This window comes from Parambassis ranga, chromosome 15, assembly GCF_900634625.1.
Source record: "Parambassis ranga chromosome 15, fParRan2.1, whole genome shotgun sequence".
NCBI lineage: Eukaryota > Metazoa > Chordata > Actinopteri > Ambassidae > Parambassis > Parambassis ranga.
Window position 1 is genome coordinate 15,024,412 of NC_041035.1, and position 22,750 is coordinate 15,047,161.

General features: G+C 40.4%; 1 protein-coding gene across 10 annotated transcripts in view; it reads left to right on the forward strand.

Moving 5' to 3' along the window:
• The window catches only part of dst (dystonin), an 84,369-nt gene that overhangs the window by 7,499 nt on the left and 54,120 nt on the right, over window positions 1–22,750 (forward strand). For 4 of the 10 annotated variants that reach the window (XM_028423811.1, XM_028423817.1, XM_028423813.1 and 1 more), the window contains 13 exons: window positions 8,883–8,944; window positions 10,969–11,058; window positions 12,411–12,509; window positions 13,465–13,542; window positions 14,395–14,487; window positions 19,566–19,732; window positions 19,857–19,969; window positions 20,141–20,247; window positions 20,337–20,456; window positions 20,709–20,804; window positions 20,901–21,028; window positions 22,344–22,437; window positions 22,531–22,685. In XM_028423811.1, the coding sequence (XP_028279612.1) occupies window positions 8,883–8,944; window positions 10,969–11,058; window positions 12,411–12,509; window positions 13,465–13,542; window positions 14,395–14,487; window positions 19,566–19,732; window positions 19,857–19,969; window positions 20,141–20,247; window positions 20,337–20,456; window positions 20,709–20,804; window positions 20,901–21,028; window positions 22,344–22,437; window positions 22,531–22,685 (1,402 nt within the window). Of the gene's footprint in view, window positions 1–7,838; window positions 7,937–8,882; window positions 8,945–10,968; window positions 11,059–12,410; window positions 12,510–13,464; window positions 13,543–14,394; window positions 14,488–17,018; window positions 18,176–19,565; window positions 19,733–19,856; window positions 19,970–20,140; window positions 20,248–20,336; window positions 20,457–20,708; window positions 20,805–20,900; window positions 21,029–22,026; window positions 22,269–22,343; window positions 22,438–22,530; window positions 22,686–22,750 lie in introns of those variants that run through there. The other 6 variants (XM_028423809.1, XM_028423818.1, XM_028423814.1 and 3 more) reach the window with 5 other exon arrangements.

Genomic DNA, 22,750 nt, shown 5'->3' on the forward strand with positions numbered 1-22,750 from the left:
GAGAAAACATTCATTGTCATTGTCTGTGTGACCTCCGGTGTGACCTTTTACACTCTGAGACCAAAAACCGTCTTCTTCATGAACTATGAAACTCTGCATAACTGAGTGGGGGCGTGCATTTGGTTCTTGTTGCTCCAGCTGTAAGAATGCTTCGCTAATTAGGTATGAGAGAGAAACTGCTTTGGGCTGAGCTGAAATTCAATGCAGGCTGTGCAGACAAAAGACTGTAAACTGAAGGAATGAGTTAAATACCCGGTTTCTTAGACACATACAACAGTTAATGACACAGGGCAGTGGCTGTACAGGATCACGCTGTTCTAGCAGAGCCTGCTTGGTTAGCCTCTCGGCATGATGGGGCCATTACAGTTTCCCAACAGTTGATCATCCTCTGACATCAGGGAAGATTTAATGGATTAGACATTTGGTGGTTCCGTCAGCTCTTCTTGCAGTTCATTTTAGTGTTTTTTAAGATGCCATATGGCCTGAATGGAAGACAAGTTTATTTGTGATGCAGGGCTGAAGTGAGTTAGAGTTTTTCAGTCCTCAGACACCACAAGTAGTGCAATTAATCAAATTAAAGCTAGTTCCCGAGTATGAACTATTACCTATATGTAGACCTGAGCTCTTGTGCAACACATATACAACAGTAAGCCTTTAGGATGCAGACTGTGTTTGTTGCTGTAGCAGGGTGTGGCCTGTCAGTTTCTCTGTGACATTACAGTGAATCACTATCATCTATATAATAAGCCTTACAACACTCACTGCTGCACATCCATAAAACATAAAAACTCCTGTTTAAGTGTTTGGATCACCTTGTATGATCAAACATAGTAGCAAGTGAGAGCATTGTGTTTTTTTGCACAGTCACTGCCTTTGTCCACCCTCCTGAGCCCTGCCTAGCCCATCCCCTCTGCTCCATGTCGACAGCCCACTCATCACATTCAAACGGCTTGTGGCCCACACACACACACAGGCTGCCTCTATGGACACTGTCTGCTAACGTACAAAAGATATTTTGTTTGCGTCCAAGTTTCAGAGACTTGTTCATGTTGTGCCATGTTGTTTGAAATGGTTTCATTCAGATCAACAAGCCACACTCTGAGGATAGTCTCTTCTCACCTAACTGACCCTATTTAGTTCTGTACTGAACAGTTTACACAGCTCGCCATTGTTGCCTCCAAAAAGCTGAGCACTAACCCGCTAACTTACATTGTTAGCAAACAATAGGAACATGCTTCATAGGATTACAATAAAACATCGATTAATTATGGTTGAAAGATATAAGCACAAGCATCCTTTTTACTTAGTGACATACCAGTTAGTTATTTTCCAGTGAAATTAAGTAGCATCAATGATAACATCAGCTTAAACTGATCTGAAGCTTTTGGTTTCATTTTACAGGTTTCATCCAGATGTGTCAGACAGAGTGTTAGCTGTTGCTGTTTGTCAGGTTGTTGAGATTTGTCAACAAGGAAATGAAAAGTAAAATGTTAAGATAGTAAAAGCCACCACCAGTTTATATACACTCAAAGAAAAACTACTGGGTTAATAATAACAACCATAACTCTGCTGCTGGGCCACTATGGGATAGAACGCAGGCTGGGTTGTTTGGACCCAGCCGCTGAGTTTTACTTTTTTAACCCACCTCTAAAATATTTTTTTTTGTGTCTATGCCATCTAAAGACCGTTTAAAAAGCAAACTTAGATCACCAAAACTGCCAAGAGACACACTTTTAAATCCACAATGCAAACGGCTAAAGGTGCAGTGGTGTTGTCTGCTAAGCGGGAATGGCCAGTGTTAACTAGCTATTGTCTAAAATAATGACAATAACTAGTTAAAATAAAAAAAAATTTATGTTTTACGAGCGGGAGTAACCCAACCAGCTGTTCAACTTGTATCCTTACAGCTTTTTCACTTAGACATGTTCTTGTTCCTAAGCCTTTATTGATCTGATCAATATAGGTCATTTAAAATAGGCAGTGTAATCCAAACCAGAACAGCTTTTTACTGTTAGCCTACCTTACTGTGTAGCATATTGTAGTATTGTATTTTTTTTTGTATTCTACAATGTCACACAATAGATTGATATTCCTGACATGTTGTGAAGTTATATGAAACATGGCCACGCTGCAGTCTAGTCAAAGCACTTAGCATTATATCTGTGCCCCATGCTCAATGTTGTATTTATATGCTGTCATGGCGATGGGAAGACCAGCATGACTGAAACTCATTCCGCAGCTCTTACATGAGATCATCTTGTGAGCCTCTCTCTCTCTGCTCCACCCCTGACTCACGCTCTCTAGCTTTTCCTCTCCCACTCCAGCTGCACCACCCTTCTCTCCTGAATGCAGCAGATGCTGGGAAGCAATCCCATGCTTATAGAGCCAAATTTCCTCTCTCCACGTTGTCATGAAGGGCCAAGCAGAGAGCTGTTCCGTTTGGTTTTGTGTTAGGGTACCTCTGAACTTTGTTCAGATTTGATTTCTGAGTATTAAAGATTCAGGTGGGAATCAATTCACCTGGAAACCAGGTGTATTTTGCATAATATTGTAAGAAAATGATGTGATCCTATCACTTCTTAGGTCATTTTGTTACACTTATTAATGAAATGCATGTTGACAACTGGTGCTGCTTCCTGGAAACTTGCTCATCTGTTCCACCAGTACAAGGAGCTGAGATGTGTCCTGCTATTAGTGAACTGTTTGTTAAAATGGTGTCTGTTTAGGATGGGCTGGCTGTAGTTATTTTAGGAAATATATTGATTTAAGAAGAAGAAGACGAGGACATACTTTTTCTTCCAAGATGTCGACTCTTTCTGTGACATTACTGTGGAGTTTGTCAGCTCTTGGTGGAGCTCAAACAGATGAGGGAAGCATAAACAGTGTAACCTTTAGCCAACACATGATGATCAATCACTGAAACAAACTCAAGAGATGTTCCAGAGAGAAAGTAGTCCAGTGAAACAGATATTGGTTGATGTTGGATAGCCATTGTGATCTGTCAGTCACAGGATTACTTTAAATTAGAGCGTAAAGAGCCTAAATCTTAATCTCTGCAATCTGAATGAGAGTCCTGAGCGGAAAACACATTTTCTCACATGCACAAATACTTATTTCTGTGAAGCAGTTGCAGCTGTTGCACATATGGAGGCTAGTATTGGATTGTTAGCAGCTGAGTGTGTGTTCATGTTAGCACCATAACAGTTATGTCCCATTAGCTGCCATTAATGCTTCCTCCTCTCCTCTGCTCGACTTTGCTAAGTGCCTCTGTAGTACTGTAATAGTCCATGCGAGCACATATTGTAATCAATATCTTTGCACAGATGATCAAACTTTTCTTGCTTTTTTTTATTATTTTAGTCTAAAAAAACGCAGAGTCTGACTGGAAGGGCTGCTTTGAAGGCTTGGCAACTTGTTTCACTTACTGAGCAGTTCACATACCACCATTGCTGCCCTACCCTTCTGAGAACACTGACTGTATTCTCACTTACAAAGAATGACAAAAATGCATCCTCAACTATCTCTCCCTTATCATTTGAGTTTTTGTTTACCACATGCTCAGATACCATGCTCACAACAACACATATTATTAACACACAGTAGATGAAGGCAGGCTGCATATATTGTAAAAAGCAGTGTGCATCTCACATTTCTACAGGACAAGGTTAAATATTACCTTTGCTGTAGGTTGCAACAGACCAGTTGTTCCACAGATGATAGTGTCAACCTGTTGGGCATTCTTTGTCTTGGACTGAATTGATCCGACAGCTTTTGGATGGATTACTATGGAATTTTGTGCAGACAATTCATAGATTATCTGGATTAATACATTAATACATGACCATACATTAGAATGTATGGTCATGAAATTTGATACAGATAGATGGTGCTCAGACTCTTCCTCTTACTGTATGGGGCTAGAACCATAGCCAGTTTATGACCAGATATCCTCAAAACCAGCTCATCTGCATTTTAGTACTAGCACATGTTAGCATGCTAATAAGCTAAACATATTAAGCTAAAGGACATGCTAGACATCAGCTTCTGACAATTTACCTTTTTCTTTGGGACAAAGGTACCAGCAGTTCCTGAACACATTGCATTAAGACCATAAATTGTCCGATAATAACACTCAGCATGACTGTTGCTTATTTGCTACAAGGTGCATCCAGCCTGTGTAGATAGACCCAAGGCACCACTTTGTTACAAATTAAATGTATTTGAGCATTTTCAAACAAGTCACTGGAAGAGTGAAGGTGTTTGCTTGTTGTCTGCACGGATGAAGCAACATGTGCAAGCTTTTGTTTGGCCATGTTCAAACATGACGCAGCTGTACAAGAGACTGGCTTGTTTAAAGTATTAAAGTATACCTTATTCAGTAAGATGTGCAAAAATATTAGACCGTCCGTATCTTTTTAAAATGTCTCTTTTGTGTAACACACAAACAAACATACCCTTGCAAACTGAGCTGGTTGTGACACCAGACATGAGAAATGAGAACACTTTAGCAAGAATGTTTAGCAGGTCCTTGTCACTGGCTGGAAGGTCGAGGGCTTTTCAGTTTAGTCTTTACGTTTGTTTTTATTTCCCTCACATACGAGGTCAAGAGGATTACATAGGCAGGATAGGATTTTGATTGCTGGGACTTTTTGTGAGGGATATTTTAGGCATCCTGACATAACAAGATGCCAAAGGGCCTCACTGGCCCTTGAGCCAGATGTTCTCAACAATTTATCTGTTCCCCTATTTAAGCAAGATTATGCAAATGTAGCAATGAAGGCCATGTGTGTGACATAAGCTGTGGTACTAATGGATGCATCTGCAAAAATCTAGTATTTACACACAACCAGCAGTATGTCTTGAATCTCTTGCTAAGGATGTATGAATGCAAATGAGAATGCGAATTCAAATACATTTAATTCTAAGCTAGACTTTTTTGTTGGAATGTTGGAAGTGAAGGATGTCACCTGAGTGGCACAGATTATGTAGCCTGCAGTAGCAGGGGCAGCATGGTTGTAGCTATTTATAGCCGTGCACATGTGCTTTGCTGAGGTCTACAAATAAGTGTCTCAGGCCGTCTATTTGAACACTCTTGGCTCGGACCGGGGCTCAGACTGCAGACTGGCTTTCACACCCATGCCACAAAAACAGTGCTCTCATCATCTCGATTTATACAAGACCGAATACCATATGTTATGTTTTTCAGTGTTGTTTGCTATCGTTGGCATGGAGATGTTCACATGGCATATACGACTGCACAGTGAACTCTGATTAAAACCAGTTTAAACTCCCATCTTGCTGTAATTCTGCGTATTTGAAGAAGATCTTCAGCTTTTTTCAGAGGTTGCAGGGTTGCTATGTTAGTAAGAGCAAATGTAACATGAGACGGTCGTAGCCGGCTTTCTATGTGATCCTTCAAACATCAACCTATTAACGTCAGAGGTCATAAGCTGTTGGTTAACACATTTTAATCCATTCCCAGCCAGTTGGTAGTTTGAAAGTGAGAATCTTAAAGCCAAACAATAATACTATGTAGCTTTAGTAAGTTTAGATAATTGTGTGTTTCAGCTAAACATGTAGATAATTGCCCTCATAAGATGACACTGTCTAAATATTAATAGAAGACACTCATGCAGTGTGTCAGTGTTACAGCAATATGTGTCTGGTATTATATTTTAGTTGTGTTGTGTTTTCACAGAATTGAATGTAAGCAGATTTTCAGCTGTACGCTATAACATCAGCAAAATATACATATATGGTTACATTAAATCAGATCAGCCGAATAATGAGTTGTCTCAGGCTGTGAGAATTGTTAGTGAATGGCACAGAAGCAGAGATCATACTTATGTTTTATTCTCGTAAGATCCTCCAGAGGGCAACCTCACCTTAATGTCTTAAGAAAACACAGGCCACATTTCCACATGAAATCCTGGAATACTTGTCACACCATCTGATATGTGACTGCATTAGACATGTTGTACAGTAGCTTATTATTGACCATGTTTGATTGAACTGGCTGATGATACACTCTTAAGCTCCTGACCTTCACTTCAAGCTTTGACAGACAGAGTTTCCTGGAATACTTGCCCAGAGAATCTATATTAATGAGTTTTTTTCAGGAGAGGTTTATGTATTATGCAGCAATGAGCTTAGACATGGGCATTACAGACCAAATTTGTGTCCCACCGCAGACTGCCCTGCCTTAATTCTCTGTGAATCAGCTACACAGCGGCGTCACATCAGCAGTGACACAGCAGGATTCAGGGTACAAATCGACTCACTTTATCTATTTATTAAATCAATACAGTCAGACTGGTGTGACAGATACTGTGTTCCTTCTCTTATGTGAGGTTCGAGCTTCATGTCATGCCTCAATCATACAATATAATTGTCAGGCCAACCTACTTACAAATTTCTCAGCAGCTTTTACACATGCACTATTTTTAGCCGAACTAAATGTAAGAATCCGCAGAGAATACAGTCGTGGGGCTCTTGAGGTGCCCCCATTATCAGGGAAACACGTTTCAAGCCTTATAATTAAGCAGAATGTGTTATATGTTATTCAATTCAATTCAATTCAATTCAGTTTTATTTATATAGCGCATATTACAATCAGACATTGTCTCAAAGCGCTTCACAGGAACCCCCCTAAGAGCACTGTGGCAAGGAAAAACTCCCTTTAAGAGGAAGAAACCTTGAGCAGGACCCGTCAACTTAAGGGGGAACCAGTCCTGCTGCTAGTCAGAGAGGATGAGGGAGAGAGAGAGAGAGAGAGAGAGAGAGGATGAAGGAGAAAGAGAGAGAGGGAGAGAGGAGCAAACATGATACAAACATGATACAGTACAGAGCAAACATGACAGCAAGATGAAACAGTGATTATATTGTAATAGATATCTATATATATCGTCGGTCCATAAGTAGGAATAGTAATTTGATAGTAAAGATGAGCAGCAGGGGCTAGTGAAGTCGATGAGCACAGGAGAGACTGCAGGTCAGTATGCAGGTCTTGAGACCTGCAAAGAGAGAGAGCGAGAGCGAGGCACAGAACTACAAGGAAGACAGTTAACACAGATTATGAGACGATATTACCCAGTATGATCCAGACTAAGGAGAGTGGAGGAGAGGTCAGGTTATATGTGTTATATAAGAAAAGTCACAATTCACATTTATAGAATGCATTATGGAGCTAATGTTATGTGGTCATCTCACTACAGTTTGTCCTCTGTGAACTTTTAGTGGTGCAGCACAACATGCCATTGATGTTTGTATTGGACTGTAATTTTTTGTCTTATAGCTGTCAGGCAGATGTAATAATTCCACTAAAAACTGTGGAGAAGTGTTTCGTGGCTTCATGGTGAATCATGAGGAGCTGTTTGCCTGAAAGTTTTTTGCTGATATGTCTCAGATGCACAATAGAAACATGATTATTGGGGGAATTTTGCAACCCTAAAAAGGAGGTCTGTGGCTGAACATGTTGAAATATTTGCAGTAATTAATTAAAGTTATGACTCGATGCTCTTAACTTGCAGCTTGTTAGAAGCATCCTGAAACATGTTAACAAGGGTTTTTAATACAAGAAACACTGTTTCTCTTTCTGTGGTTTTGACTGGTGCTGCTAAATAAACACCAAACCGCATGGAAACTGAAATTAGCAAGTAGCCATGGAAAACCTGACAGGACTCGTTCTGGATGCTTGGTGAAAGAGAGAGAGAGAGGGAGTTGTGGCTTCCCTAGAGGCTGGTAGGCAGGCAGGCAGGCAGGCAGGCAAGAAGAGGGAGACTGTTACTTCTTTCTCGATCGCTAATCCACATGGCATCCATCTACCTGAACCACGATCCTCCTGACAGCCCTTGGGAGGTACTGCAGAGGATGAAGTACCTGCTTGGGACTGAGAGGGATCATAGGGCATACCTGGTAACCCTAATGTGCTGCATGGGTCAGTATTTATGGTACTGTTTCTTGTCATCTCCTTTAACGATTAGTCATGCCTGGACTCGCTCATCACTAATAGCAGCTAAGATATCCTTGGGCAAAACCTATTTTTTAGTCAGTGCTTCACTTTATCTGTGTTGGTAGCGTTGTGGTCAGAGTTCACACAGCAGCATTGACAACGGAATGAATTTGACCTGCCTTTGACTGTACATGTGAGGATTTTTGGTGCGCAGTAGTGAAGATAATTTTAAGTTTTGTCGTGGAGACGTGGAAATAGTGAATGAGTCACAGCTGTGGTGGCTGGCAGGAGTGCTGCTCTGCTCTGACACGGGATAGAAAAAACACTTTGATGAAAAAAATAATCAGTAGTTCCAAAAATGCAATAATGCAAATATTTTTTTTGTTTTCTGCTACTGAAAAAGTACTTTTTTTGTCTTTGTATGCACCCATCCTGCTTCAGCCTATGTCACTGGCTGCAGGAATTCCGGTTGCTATGGTGACGCAAACCTAATGTAGTCAACAGCAGAATGGGGAAAGTGATGCTATTCCAGTTTCAGGGAAATGACATCCTTCTTCTGAGCCACTGGGACACATTATGGTCTTCATACTGAACACCCATGACTTTAATTGGTTCTATAAATAAAAAATGACATTATACATATTGCAGCATTGCAACAAAAAAACTACGTAGATATCCAAAACACTGAGTGCAAACTTTAAGTGCTCATTTATCAAACAACATCTTGCATTTCTCCATGTTTTTCAGGCCCTTCTGTTTTCTTGCACCATTAAACACAAGCCTACAGCCAACAGGAGGCATACTGTAGCAGCAGAGGCCTCTAATAGCTGTCATCACAAAAAAAGAGATCTGTGTTTCCTAAACTTCTTGTAATGATTGCTTTATAATGTGAAGAAAAACATTCACAGGAAGTCTTTTTTTTTCTTTTCAGACGAAAGAGACAGAGTGCAGAAGAAGACGTTTACAAAATGGATAAACCAGCATCTGATGAAGGTAAGACTGATACCTGCTGGCTTCTGTATGTTTTGTCTGTTCTTCTCTGTGACTGTCAAATCAATCAATTATTGGCAGTGAGTATCTCCATGTTAGGTCCCAGCATGCTAACATTCCTGCCCAGATATAATTAAAGTTTGTTAAAAGTCATTTACCATGACATGTAGTGTGGTGCTGCACTGCTGCAGCAACAGGTTGCTTTTTGTTGACTCTGCGATTTGAAACGTTTACTGTGGTGTTTCATCTGTCTGTGGAATTTAATGAGACACTTTAGCAGACAGACAAGCTCTGGCGCGTCTCATTTAATAAACCTTTGTTAAAATGAACCTGGGAATCAAAATGTAATGTATGGTGTATGGTGTTCATGCATCAGTGGTACATTGATCACATCTACTTGTCAAGTTAACTATTTTGTTAGTCTTTAAAAATCATTTATGCTACTCATTATTGCTTTTTATCAGTTGAAGAAGGAATAGCAGTCAACTTGATATTACTATGCAGTAATAAAAGTGCTGTTTTTATGAGATATGCTGCAGCTCACACCAAAACAAGATGGATGAACAACACATTATAGGTTACAGTAAAAACATACATTTTTTGGTGAACTGTCTCTTTAAAAATCAATTATAGATAGATTGGCTCCTTTAGCAAACCTTTAGCAGCTGCAACATTGATACTTTGCTACTAATAATCCTATTATGTCATATATCAATGAAAGGGACCACCACAATACTTATCATTATTGTTTTTTTTTCTTTCCTCCTTTTTATTGATTTTTTTTCTCTGAGGGTGTTTTATGTGCTTTGATCATTCTCTGCAACATCTGTTGGGTGCCGTTAACCTGCCTTGAAGGGTTAATTTAAGTGTCTTAGATCAATGCTCACTAGATGGTGACAGGGACGGATGGTCATCATGGCTGGTTGCATGAGATGAGGAGCAGTACTGTATTTATTTTATATAAGAAATTAATTAGATTGATGAGGCCCTTTTGGAAATGCTAGTTGGAGCTTGCACTGACACATAATATAAACTTTGTCACAATCTTGGCAAAGGAAACAAGGGGATTTTTTTCTCTCTCTGTAATAATGATGTGCAATAAAATGTGACACTACATCCTATAGTTGTCTTAACATGAAGTAACATCAGACTGTTTACATTTGATTTTATGCTTGACAGACAGGTATCTTGCCTCAGCTTTTTGTCATGTGCGTTTTAGCAGGCCCCACACATGGTGCATGAGAAGCCAGAGGTGCTGAGTAACAGTTGGGGATCTGCTTGGGTGACCCAATAACACAAGGGTGCAGGTCTATTTTAGCTCCACAGCTGTGGCTGCTATCTGGGATTACAGTGCTGAAAGCCCTGTGTGAAAGCAGGTCAATGGGCAGCAGGGTGATTTCAGAGGCGCGGTATTTAGGACAGGAAGGAGAGATGGGACTGCTGGAAGGAGAAAACCCAGGATGGGAGCTGTTAAGGGCCTCGCTTAAGTGGTTTAGAGGAGGTGTTACAGTGATGGCATGTTTTAATGCCGCATTCATTTTAGTTTCGGAGGGTAAGTGGGAGAAAGAAAAACAGAAGAAAGTGGGATCCTGAACACACTTTGAAAGCTGGGCTTAAACTCACAAGATTACATAAATTGCACACAAAGTCTAACAGGATCCAAACGTGTCAGCTTCATGTTTAGATAAGTAACTTCCACAAGACTTCTCAGGACTTGAGCCGACCTTTGGTCAGAGACTTTCGTGAAAGAAGGGCTGTCGACATTCAGCAACAAAAGGGAATATGAGGACAGGGTTCACAGAGAGGCAAGAATGATACACAGGGCTGGACAAAGCTCTTGTGAACCTGATAAACACTGCATGCATGCCACACATCCACAATGTCTGAATGAAGCTGAATAAGGAACAATGACCTCTGTGTGAATAACAAAATTCCATCAGATTAAGGGGTTTTTGTTACTACTATTAACGCACAGCTGTGTAGCAATATATTAGCAGGCTTATTTTATCTTTCCCTTGTGTCTCCAGGTACGAAAGCATATAAATGATCTGTACGAAGACCTGCGAGATGGACATAACCTGATCTCTCTGTTGGAGGTTTTGTCTGGAGATAAATTGGTGAGTTCATATTTTTCCGCTATCTTACTCCTCACAGTCAGTATGAGAACTTGAAACAATCATACAGTCATAAAACACTGATGATATTGTTGTTGGATGCAAGTCTGTCACAAGATACTATTGAAGAAAGCGTCTATCCCTCTGTCACGCCTTTAGATGAGTGATGCACATCTCATCTGTTATCAGATCTGCTGTATTTAAAACCCACCAAAACCTGCACAGAAAATTATGATTTATTGTAAACTGAAGGCAGGACTTTGAACAAAGTTCTTGTCTTCCTGATTTGTTCTGCAGCTTAGAGCTGTGCTGTCAGATGTAGCTATACAATATGAAAGATGATGATAAGTGTGTCAGTCGTCCAATTACTACTTCTCAAGTGATAACACATCAGCGTGGCATTTTAAATAGTTTGGTTACCTAAAGAATGTTATCCTTCTGTCAACAAAATGTAATCACATCAGGGAGCAAGTGGGAAAATGAGCTCTGTGGTTCTTGGCAGCCAGTAATCGGTCTTTAACAGATGTGCTAACAAGCTTTTTAGCCCACTAACTGCCAAAGGCTGCTTCTAAAATAAATAACGTAAAGTGTTAGCATGAATTATCTCCTTTAGTTTACAGAGATTTAACATAATATTAGATGTTGTATAGAGAAATATGACTATCGTTTTATATAAAAAAAAGTCTGGAGGGTTTTCTTGGGGGCATTTAGTCCTTAGTGCAGGTGACTCTCTTCGTTAAGAAGACGAGGTCTTAATTTAGTTTATTACCATACTTTCCGGACTATAAGTCACAGTTTTTTTCATCCTTTGGCTGGGTATGCGACTTATACTCAGGTGCGAACAACGTCAGAGATCTAAAACATCTAAGATTCGATGTCACTAAAAGCTTTCATAAAAATGATTTTGTCTGTTGCCATGGAAGAATCTCTCTACGTGTTAATTTCAGTCAATAAGAATTTCCCTTCCAGCTGTTAAAATACAGATTATTGATTATAAAGTGTATGTGTTTTTTCCCTTCATATTAGAATACACTGATATTGTCTGTAGTTCATGTAGTACACGGTTAGTATGCTGTGGTGTCTATTACTCTGTATATATTTAAGCGCATGTATCCCTTTAAACCACCTGCAGCAATTCCCCCCCACCCCCCACTGTGACTAACATTCAAGTAGCTGTATCTGTTTTCTGTTTTGATCCCATTTTTCCTCCTCCTCTGTTCTTCACTCTTTGTTTTCTGTCCATTGTTTTTAACTTCCTTTTGATTTGGTCGCTGTGTGTGTATATGTGTGTATGTGTGTGTGTGTCTGTCCATCTGTCCTTTTCTTCCCTCATGTGTTGCCTTTTCGGTGATAAGCCAAGGGAGCGTGATTTACTGAAGACTTTACGGTTGGTGAGTGGGACAGAAGCATGTGCAGTTGAGCAGCATGGAGACACAGTGGATGATGATAAGGGGGTACGTGTGGCTTCACCCCCCCACTCCTCACCCCACTTGTAACAAACTAACTCAAAGTGTGCTGTTGGCCTGTTAACAGGAGCATAGAAACGATCCCACTATGTGATTTGATCTTACTGTAGTTGTATTAAATGCTTCTTATGTGGACGTACATTTATATTTATATCACTCTATGACCCAAAGACCCAGGCAGTTTCATTGTTAGATGGGACACATAGACAAAGATTATGACCAATAATAAGAGATCTAATACACTGGTCTTCCATTAAAAAGATGCAATTCTAAGCTTGGGTCTTTACATCCATCTCACTGCCTCCTACCAAATCTCTCCGAACCTACAGAATGTGATGATCTGGACGTTTTACATAATGCTGCTTTTGAATATCTTGCTCTAGAAGGCTTCATATGTGAATGACATTCACTGAATCAAAGCGATAGGATTATTACATATTATTGCTTTGCAGCAGTATGGCTGAATGCAGTGCAAGCTGCATCTTGGCTTGAATGCATTTTCAATTTCATTACGTCATCCTGTGGCCCCTGACCATCTTCAAAAGCATTCGCTATACAAAAAGACAAATTTAACATCATTGTACGACACGGGTGTTTCACAGCACTGAGACATGAATAAATTTCATTCATTGATTCCAGCTGGCTGTCAGAGTGGGTCATCTTGCAGTTTAGGATGCTTGATGTGTTTTTGTAGAGATGGAAAATGTTCTAGGATGTAAATGATATGCACAGTTTGAGTGGAGACATGCCTACTGTTGTTGTAGGTAGAGTTTTTGTCTGTGTGTGTGTTCCTTTTATTGACCTCACCAGAGCAGTGGGTAAGAACCTTCTAGCATGTACAGTGTCCTCCACTTTACTAATCATTCTTTAATTTGTCCTCTGGTGTTGAGAAGAGCCTAATTAGCATACATGGCTCCTCTTTCCTTTCTTTTTATGTCCACAGCCTCGGGAGAGGGGAAGGATGCGTTTCCACAGACTCCAGAATGTACAAATAGCACTGGATTATTTAAAGAGGCGGCAGGTAAGGACCAGTTCAGTGTTTGGGGTGGTTTTTGTGTTTTTAGGTGCATTAATTTTTTTAAGACTGAAGGATAAAATGGCCCTTACTAATATGTGTGGGAAAAGCCGTAGCCAGTCTTCTAACATCACACGCTATTCTACACATACTGAGGTTCACTTCAGTTACCCCAGATAATAAAAGCACCTTTTAAGGAGTGTGATTACAAAACGCATCCGTAGGATTTCAAAGCGCTTTGATTGCTCTCCCCTCCCCCGCCACTCTCAGGTTGTGAGGAGGAAATCATCATCTTTGAGCCGTAGCCAGATGTGACATCAGGCATGAGACAAAGGATTCATAGACGGTCACAAATGAGTTGTTCCATTGTTTTAACTACAGAACATGCCAGACACCTCCACACAGCCTCTGCAGTCATTGAATGATGTAACTGTAACCACATCCCCCCCTGCAGATGATTGATTACACTTATTACAGATGATCAGGCCAGCACCGGAGGATTCAATTATTTACTGCTCTATTAAACCAAGACCGTGTGTTTTTATGCTTTGTGTAATTTTTGTGTAATTCTGATCTGTGGCAAGTTAAACAGTATTCACAAATCTTTATTGGATTTAATTAGTAGAATACATCAGTTCTCAGTTCACTTCAGTCAAATGTGTGTGTGATTGAACATAATATAATGTCTATTCTGCCACCTTGTGGTGGTTGTTAAATGACAGGCAAGAGTCACGATGACAACTCATGTGTTTTGCTTAAACGAAACAACAAATGTATATAAAGATGAAGAGATTGTAAAAAGTCAGGCTCTGAAGTCTTAATGTAAACATGTATTGACTGTTTATTTTTTGTCATCAGGTTAAACTTGTAAATATCAGGAACGATGACATCACAGATGGCAACCCCAAACTGACCCTGGGACTGATCTGGACCATCATTCTGCACTTTCAGGTCAGTTCTGCTGGCTTTTTGCTGCTGGTTTAATGATTTGGCATACATTTATGGATGTAAGTGACAGGGCCTGTTCATTTCACATTAAGTTTTCATGCTTTATGTCCTACTGAATGTTGGTCTCATTTTACTCATTTACCATAGTTGTTTTAAAGGATTTCAGTACAAGACAATTGCACATGTTTTCTTGCTTTAAAATTGAGTTCACACCCTGTTTGGATGTTTCCGCTTTCAGCCACAAGGTGTCAAAGCTGTGCTGAATACATCAGGTTGAATGGTGATGTACTCAGTGCAGATTTAGGTGCTATATTATGTCAGTGTTCACTTGGCTTAAATAAGACTGTGTTTGATTCATCCAGCTCAAGTTCTGACTTGATCTGGTAGCTCCTGCTACTCTATTCATTTTTTTTAAACTAAAGATTACATTGCAAACCTCCATGTGCATATAACCAAACATCTGTATTATTGGAGTACTGGAATAGTTTTCAAGATGCCATGGGCACTAAACCGAGTTCATTTGCTACTGAATGTTCTCAAAAATGTTCTCTCTGGGAATACTTTACATTTTATTGCTGGGACACAAATCATGTTAAGAGGGTTATTCTGTATGTGCATGTCAAAATTTTTCCAGATGTTCAGCAAAGAATTCAGTGAAATCTAACAGGACACAGCAACTTAATACTCAGCAGTGGTGGAATGTAACTAAGTATTTGTACTTCTTTAATGTACTTAAGTAACTCACACATTTTGCAGCTATTATCTGGACTTTCTCCACTACATTCCTACAATTTAAATTTTGCCTTGATCTACAGAGGCATATAGATTGTGTTGCTATCTCTGAAGTTTAAACCAATCAGGTGGCTCTATCAGCTGCAATGATAGCAGAGCTCAGCAAGGCAGCAGACGAGACAGTGGCCTCCTGTCCTCTGCAGCTAACCTTACCATCGAACATAGATCCAGAGTCAGCCTCCACTGAACTGAGCCACCCGTGAGCATATGTAAAAGATATGTTTGAATTTAGAGGGTCCAAAAACGATTAGTGGATATACCAGTGCATTCTGTATCGGCAGGGATTTACTAGTAGTGACATCTGTAGAGACAGACTAGGAGCTACATCTGCATTCTTTATCAAAATTGCCCCACCTAGATATTCAGATAGATACAACTCACTATGTGAGTACTTTTACTTTTAATGGTTTGAGTAAATGTAAGTACTTAAGACTTTTACTTAAGTATGATTGTTGCTTTACTTAGCCTTGGTTGTTTCACACTTAGTGACTTGAATTCAGATCGGGGATGTATCTGTGTGACTAATGCCATCATTGAATTGATGGAGAAAAAGCAGCTAATATAATTTTGCCTGGACTCCAACATGCTGACAGGTAGCGTTGGTCATGATGCCAACACCTGCTGCTGTCAGTCTCACGCAAGCCCTTAAGCTGCAGCAGAGGGCCTGTTTCTTCCTGCTTCTTCTTGACTTTAGGAGAAAATATTGAGCCTCTTTGTCAGTATACACCTTTGGTTTTTATTAAATAAGCACAGCTGACAGCAGACTGACATGCATGGACTGAACAGTATTTTTTATATGACAGGTTTTTTATGTGGCTGGCTTTGCCTGAAGTATTCAGGATCAGTTCCTGTGTTAACGATAAAGGTTGTTTAGAGGACATTTTGTGCACTACACTCTTATGGCTGCAGGCTTGATTTGATCAAAACTTATATAACTGTTGGACTGGATTTCTCTACAGGTACACAAAACAACCACTGTTGTGTTTATTAAAATAGTGCCCACATTTTGTTTTTTTATCTAGGACACAGTGCACCATCATGACATTACACTCCTGTTGGGTGTTTTAAGGCTTGTTTGTTTGGTATCACGTAGTTTGAGCTGTCAGGTGACTTTGACCTTCAGGGAAATGTCATTGGTGGGCAAATGTTGCACACTCTGTGACACACTTTATCTATTTTTAGTTGAGCAGTCTGGTGGCATTATATTTACACTTTCACACACCACTTACTCCGTTTTTTTTTACCTGTAATAAAAGTGTTCCTCTACAGCATGCAGTGTTATCTAATGGTTTTTATGCAGTGAATCACTTCCTGGTCAGAGCTTTTGCCCCCTCATGAACTGCGGTGGTGGCGATCTGTTCAGATAATAGTGTTTGTTTAAACCTTCGGACTTAAGCCCCACCTCTGGCTCGGTCATTGTACACAGCTTGATTAATAGACAAAGTGAAAGCACTTTGTTGTCCAGCTCGGATTTGCCTCAGCTTCTGCTGTTCTGTTTTTCAAAGCCTTTCTGGTCGGCTGGGACTCTGCCTGGTTCACGCAATCAAACCTGCTGAGCCAAAATTTTCTCACAGCATAATAGGTGGCCTTCTGCTGGCTTCCACTTGCTTGTCCTCTGTTCACCCCCACATACAGTGTAGCATCATCACACAAATATTAGGAAAGGAGAGAGACAGCTGTGACGTGTATGTTTACTTGTCTTGATGAAGCAGACTAGCTGGCCTCAAACAGGTCTGTCCACAAGTCTTTATTCAGTCTTGCTCAGCTGAGGGCTACAAGCACGTGGGCCACGTCTGTGTGTGCATTTATGGCGTTTGTGTTGGATTAGCGAAGGCAGAGAAATGTATCAAAGGTCAGAAAAGATTCCAGTGTCAGAGGAGAGACCCAAGAGAGAGCAAGGGAGAAATGCAGAGTGAGAGAGACGCTGACTGGTTCCCAGCAGTAAGACGACGAAAGGGAGAAGTCAACTCTGCTCTGAGTGGAACAAGCTTTATGTCTGGTATGCCGGGCTGCCGCTGCTTATTGTGTGCTTCTTGTTAAAATGGATTCCTATCAATGGGAGTGTGGTTCTTCAGCTCAAGTGGAATTTACTGGATACTTTGCTTGCTGTTTGGAGTTCAGTTCTGTTCATGGATAAGACAGCATATGCCTGACAGCCATGGGAAACATTTGTGGCTGCGTCCGGGGCCCAAAAGAGGAATGCTACGTTGACCCCAAGAAAGCTCCTTTGAGGCCTGAATCTAAAGAGCTTAAAGGTCGACGCTATTTTCAGAGGAAGAAGCGCAAATCTGAGGATTTAAAGTCTGTTGGGTCTCTCTGGAGTCCTGGAAGTGAGCCCATTTCAAGTAAGGCTGTTTGCAATAGTACAGAAATTCACATCAACCCAGAAGGAAACCCAGAGAAACACCAAGCAGAACAGGATGAACCCTTAAAGGTGGAGAAGCAGCTGTGCAGGCAAGGCAGCACCAGCAAAGGTGTCTACATCGGAGAGGTACCAGTGTTAATCCTCAAAGATCCTTCTGAGCGACCTCTTGGTACCAAGTTAGCATGCAGATTTACAAGGGTTTCTACAGACCCTGCAGACGGCAATAAAAGCAGGTCCACTGTGGAAGCAAAGCTGCACGGAATCAACACAGCTTCCAGAGGTGTCTCAGCTAAGGATGGCCTGTTTGTAAAGAAGCTGCTACAGCGGCAGTTAAGGAGGGCAGTTAGCTTTGGAGCAGTGGAGCACATGTTGCGGACTCTGAGAGGTAATGACAGACCTGGGAGTGAAGAATCATTTGCCAAGATTATATGTGGCTCTCAAGCCCACAGGAGGAGGAGACGAAGGGCCTACACCTGCTCTGGTTACGTGGAGGGTAGTCCATCTCCTGCCAAATGTATTTCTACTCAACATGAGGTAAACCCAGACCAAGCTATTTAGAGACATGAATGGTGTGATTCATAATAGTCAAATAAGGGGGTTGATGTGGGTTTATACATTTGTTTAAATGCATGATGGAAATATATGATAAATTACAGCAGCGTAACTATGTTAAACACATTTTGCCATTGGAGGCTGTTACACCCCATCAGCATGGTTCTCTGTTGGTTTGACTATGTCGTTCTCAAACACAATAACGCAAGAAACGCACGTAGATCATCACATAAAAGTCCACAGAAAAATATGAACATTTGATTTTTGGTTAAAATCTGCCTCATTGTATTATCTTTAATTGAAAATGTCACATTTTACCACAGTGTTATTGACTCCTGTGTTGTGCTGTGTCCTGGACTCCGGTAAAGTTACTGGTTTGGTTCTTTGACATCTACAATAAGCACATTTGTAGGAATACTAATGTTGTACTCCTGGCTACAGCTATTGCAGATTATCCATTGTTCAGGAAGTCTGAGTTAAACACAGTTAATCACTTTAGGTTCCAGTTGGATGGAGTAAAAAGGACAGCAAGAATTTAAGAAAGCTGAGTGTATGGAGTGGATTCTGTTTCTGTTGTTTCTCTTGATAATTTTCATAGTTAGACCTATGCTAATCTGGGCTGCAGTATGTTATGTGGCAGGACTCTGTTTTTTATTGCTGATATCAGAATTAATTCTGAAGTTTTAAATTAATGCATGAAATGACTCGTAACAGTGTTTTCTTTTCTAGTCTATCAGCCATTGAGACCAATGTTCAGCTTGATGAACAGCTTGTTTTGATCACAACAATGTTGGGGCTTGTCTTCTTGTTTATAGTCAGCTGGAAAGTAGTGTCCTTTTTGTTTTTATGAGCTAATAATAAGGAGGTAAGGTTTACCAATAAAGCAGGTTCTTGTTTGAGGACAAGTGGTCTGCTTAGATGCCATTTCATATTTATGAACTACAAATTTGTAAATAAATAAATAAAAACCTGTGAATAAAGTAAATATATCATAGCGAGGAATAAAATCCCATATCGACATTTCCTGCGACATGAAGCTGTGAGTTGTTTCCGTTGTGTTGGTGTGTGTGTGTATTTTACAGGAAAGCCTAGTCTGCACAAGCTTGAATAAATACTATAAAGGTTATTCAGATGTCATGAACAGGCTTTAAACCCACTGTTTGTTTTACTGTACTATATTCACAGTGTAAAGTGTGCTGTAATACAAAATTCTGGGTCATTGCTTATTATTACCCAACTCTGTCTCTCATTGCTGACCTGCTGCTGACTTTTTCTCTGTGTGCAGAGCTGTTATTGAACCAGCTGTTTATTCAGTTTATCTGTTAACTCTGAATGACGTTTGCATTCTGAAACATATTTTTCTTTACGACAGATCTCGGAGATCCACGTGACAGGGGAGTCCGAGGACATGACAGCCAAGGAGAGACTGCTGCTCTGGTCCAAGCAGACAGCGGAGGGCTACGTTGGTGTACGATGTGACAACTTCACAACCTCCTGGAGGGATGGGCGGCTATTTAATGCCATCATTCATAAATACAGGTACTGTAGCACACAAAGACAAATAAGTTTATTCTGTTCTCAGTTTAATTCCTATAGCTCTCATATCTCCATTCACTCACTAATGCATCCAACCATGACTCACTTCTTTCTGTGTCCGTTGCAGGCCGGACCTTATTGACATGAGCCGCGTGTCAACACAAACCAACCGGTCAAACTTAGAACATGCATTTTGTGTAGCTGAACAGCTGGGGGTTGCCAGACTGCTTGACCCCGAGGGTGAGTTCTGAACACAGTGTCATGTGTGGTTTTAAAAACACAGTGAAGTCTGTAACAGCTTTGTGCTATAAATCAAATGGGTTTTTTGGCTTCAGGAATAATTCCTCAGAGTACAGCTCACTGTTGTTCATTTATGACCTTTTGGTTTTTTTTTTTACTTATCCTTATCAGACATGGATGTTCAGTCTCCTGATGAGAAATCTGTCATTACATACGTGTCAACGCTGTACGACGCCTTCCCCAAAGTACCCGATGGTGTTGATGGAATTAGTCATAATGTGAGTTAATGGCATTGGTCCACGATGTGACTCCACCCCAGTTACAGCTGCCTTATTGCTAAAGATTCCTTTTTTTCCCCTTCTAACAGGATGTTGACATCAAATGGGTGGAGTATCAGAACATGATCAAATACCTCAGCCAGTGGATTAAACACAATGTGGCTATTATGTCCGATAGATCATTCCCCAACAACCCTGCAGAACTCAAGGTAGGGCAACACAACAAATAAACACTGAATATTATTAGCTTTGAGCTGTCCCTTACTTCTGCAAGTTGCAAATAGCCTAATGATAAAGACTGGCTTCTGAGATCTAAAGTAATATTGATGGATACAAGAAAGCATCCCCTTGCTCTAAAAGGTTCATAGCTTGTAACACTAAGAGACTTTAATGCAGCTCATTTATAGATAAATGTTTCTCTTCTTGTAGAACACTTTCACTGTAATCTCTTTCCCTTTCAGGCACTTTATACACAGTATCTACAGTTTAAAGAAAATGAAATTCCACTGAAAGAAAATGAGAAAACAAAAATCAAAAATCTCTACAAAATGCTTGAGGTATGCAAATGTCGCTTTGATCACACAGTGCAGTTTTCTGGGTCTTACATGTTGTAGTGTGGTAACTAGTCCGTGTTTGCGGTGTGTATCTGACAGATGTGGATCGAGTTTGGACGTATTCAGTTACCCCCAGGTCATCATCCCAACGATGTGGAGAAAGAATGGGGTAAATTAATCGTTGCCATGTTGGAAAGAGAGAAGAGCCTGAGGCCAGAGGTGGAAAGGTATGTGGAGGCAGTTTTTCTGAACTGTAAATGAAGGTTTAATCTTTATAGTGTCTAATTTTATCACAATCCCATTACTTGGAAGTCAAAAATCACAACTATTCAAGGCCACACACAGACAGCATTTTGCTGACCTGCTGCTTTTAGTGTTGAAAAGTATAAGAGATAAAGCAGCAAGCATGCCACATGAGTCAGCATAATATTTCCTGAGTGCTCAAGTATCCTGTTGCAAGCCCATTACTGTCTTTCACTGCTGGTCAGTGGTGCATGTTAGACTGTGACCTGCTTCATTAGAGTAGAAATCCCCACATTGAAGTGGTGTGATGAACCTCGTATTCATGTATTTATTAGCAGCCATTCACATAGTTTCTTGATTAGATCGACTGCAGCCTGAGTGCACAGTTTGTGATATTAGTTTTGAGAACATTTATTGGACAATTAGGAGATTGGTAAAATCGGCAAAACAAACACTTTGATTTGTGATCATGATTAAACAGCAGTAAAGGTCAAGTAGGCTACATAATAGCCGGTGTTGAGATGATGTGATGTTTGTAAGATTAAGAAAACGTCTAAAAACAAACATAATGTGACAAAGTAATGCAAACTCAGATAATTTTATTGACTTCATTATGGTGTTTTCCGTGTTTTTATCTTTGTTTATCACTATGGAAACTCAGATGGAATCCTCTGTTGACAATAGTTTAGACAAGTTTACACGTCCACTCTTGCCTTCCTGGTCTGTAAACACAACTTAGTTACAGCATTCGTGCAGGGCGTGGTGGCAAAAACTGGCAGAAACAGCAATTACAGAACTTTGGCAGTGCTTCTTATGGTCTCAGTTCATGTAAAGGTGTACTGTCTCAGCTTGCTATGTGATTTTTATCCCTTCTGGGCAGCATAGTATTTCAGGGTGGGATTCTTTACACCCTCCTCACCTGCCTGCGACACTATAAATATGAGCAAGTGGAAAGCCGTTCCATCAGACGGGGTTTGTGAGCGCTTGCTGTCAGAGTGAGATCAGGGTTGGGATCTTTGCAGAGAGATGAGAATCACAGATTGTTTGAGAGGCTGGCAGTAGTTTAGTTTACTAAGTAGCATGTAAGATGGCTTATCTGAGCGGGATTTCATCTGTTAGCAACAGTAGCTTCACCAGCTTTGGCTCCAATGACACCATACCCACTGAGCCTTTACAAATCAACAGCTCTGTTTTTCTAAATAACAACATTACCTATGGATCCAGGTGAGTTTAAAGTGTCCTTAGAGTGGAAGTTTATATATATATAAATATATATAAAACATTATTTGCTTTGTTTAGACTCGAGATATTGCAGCAGATTGCCAACAGGGTCCAGCGGGACTGTGTTAATGGTGAAGACAAGCTGGCATTGGCAAGAACAGCCCTGCAGTCTGTGAGTATTGTGAAAAGCCCTGTTTCACTTGAAAATGCACCGCGTTTACATCTTTGTTTTGAGTTTGAAGTGTCTTTTTTTTATTCTTCTCAGGATGCAAAACGGTTAGAGTCTGGCATCCAGTTCCTAAATGAAGCTGAGATTGCTGGCTATCTGTTAGAATGTGAAAACATTCTCAGGCAACAAGTAGTTGACATCCAACATCTACTGGATGGGAAATTTCCATTTGCAGATCAGCTTGTCCAAAGGTACAAAGCAGATCCTCTTTTGCACAAATAACACACTATATTCTATCAGTGTCCTCACACAGCTT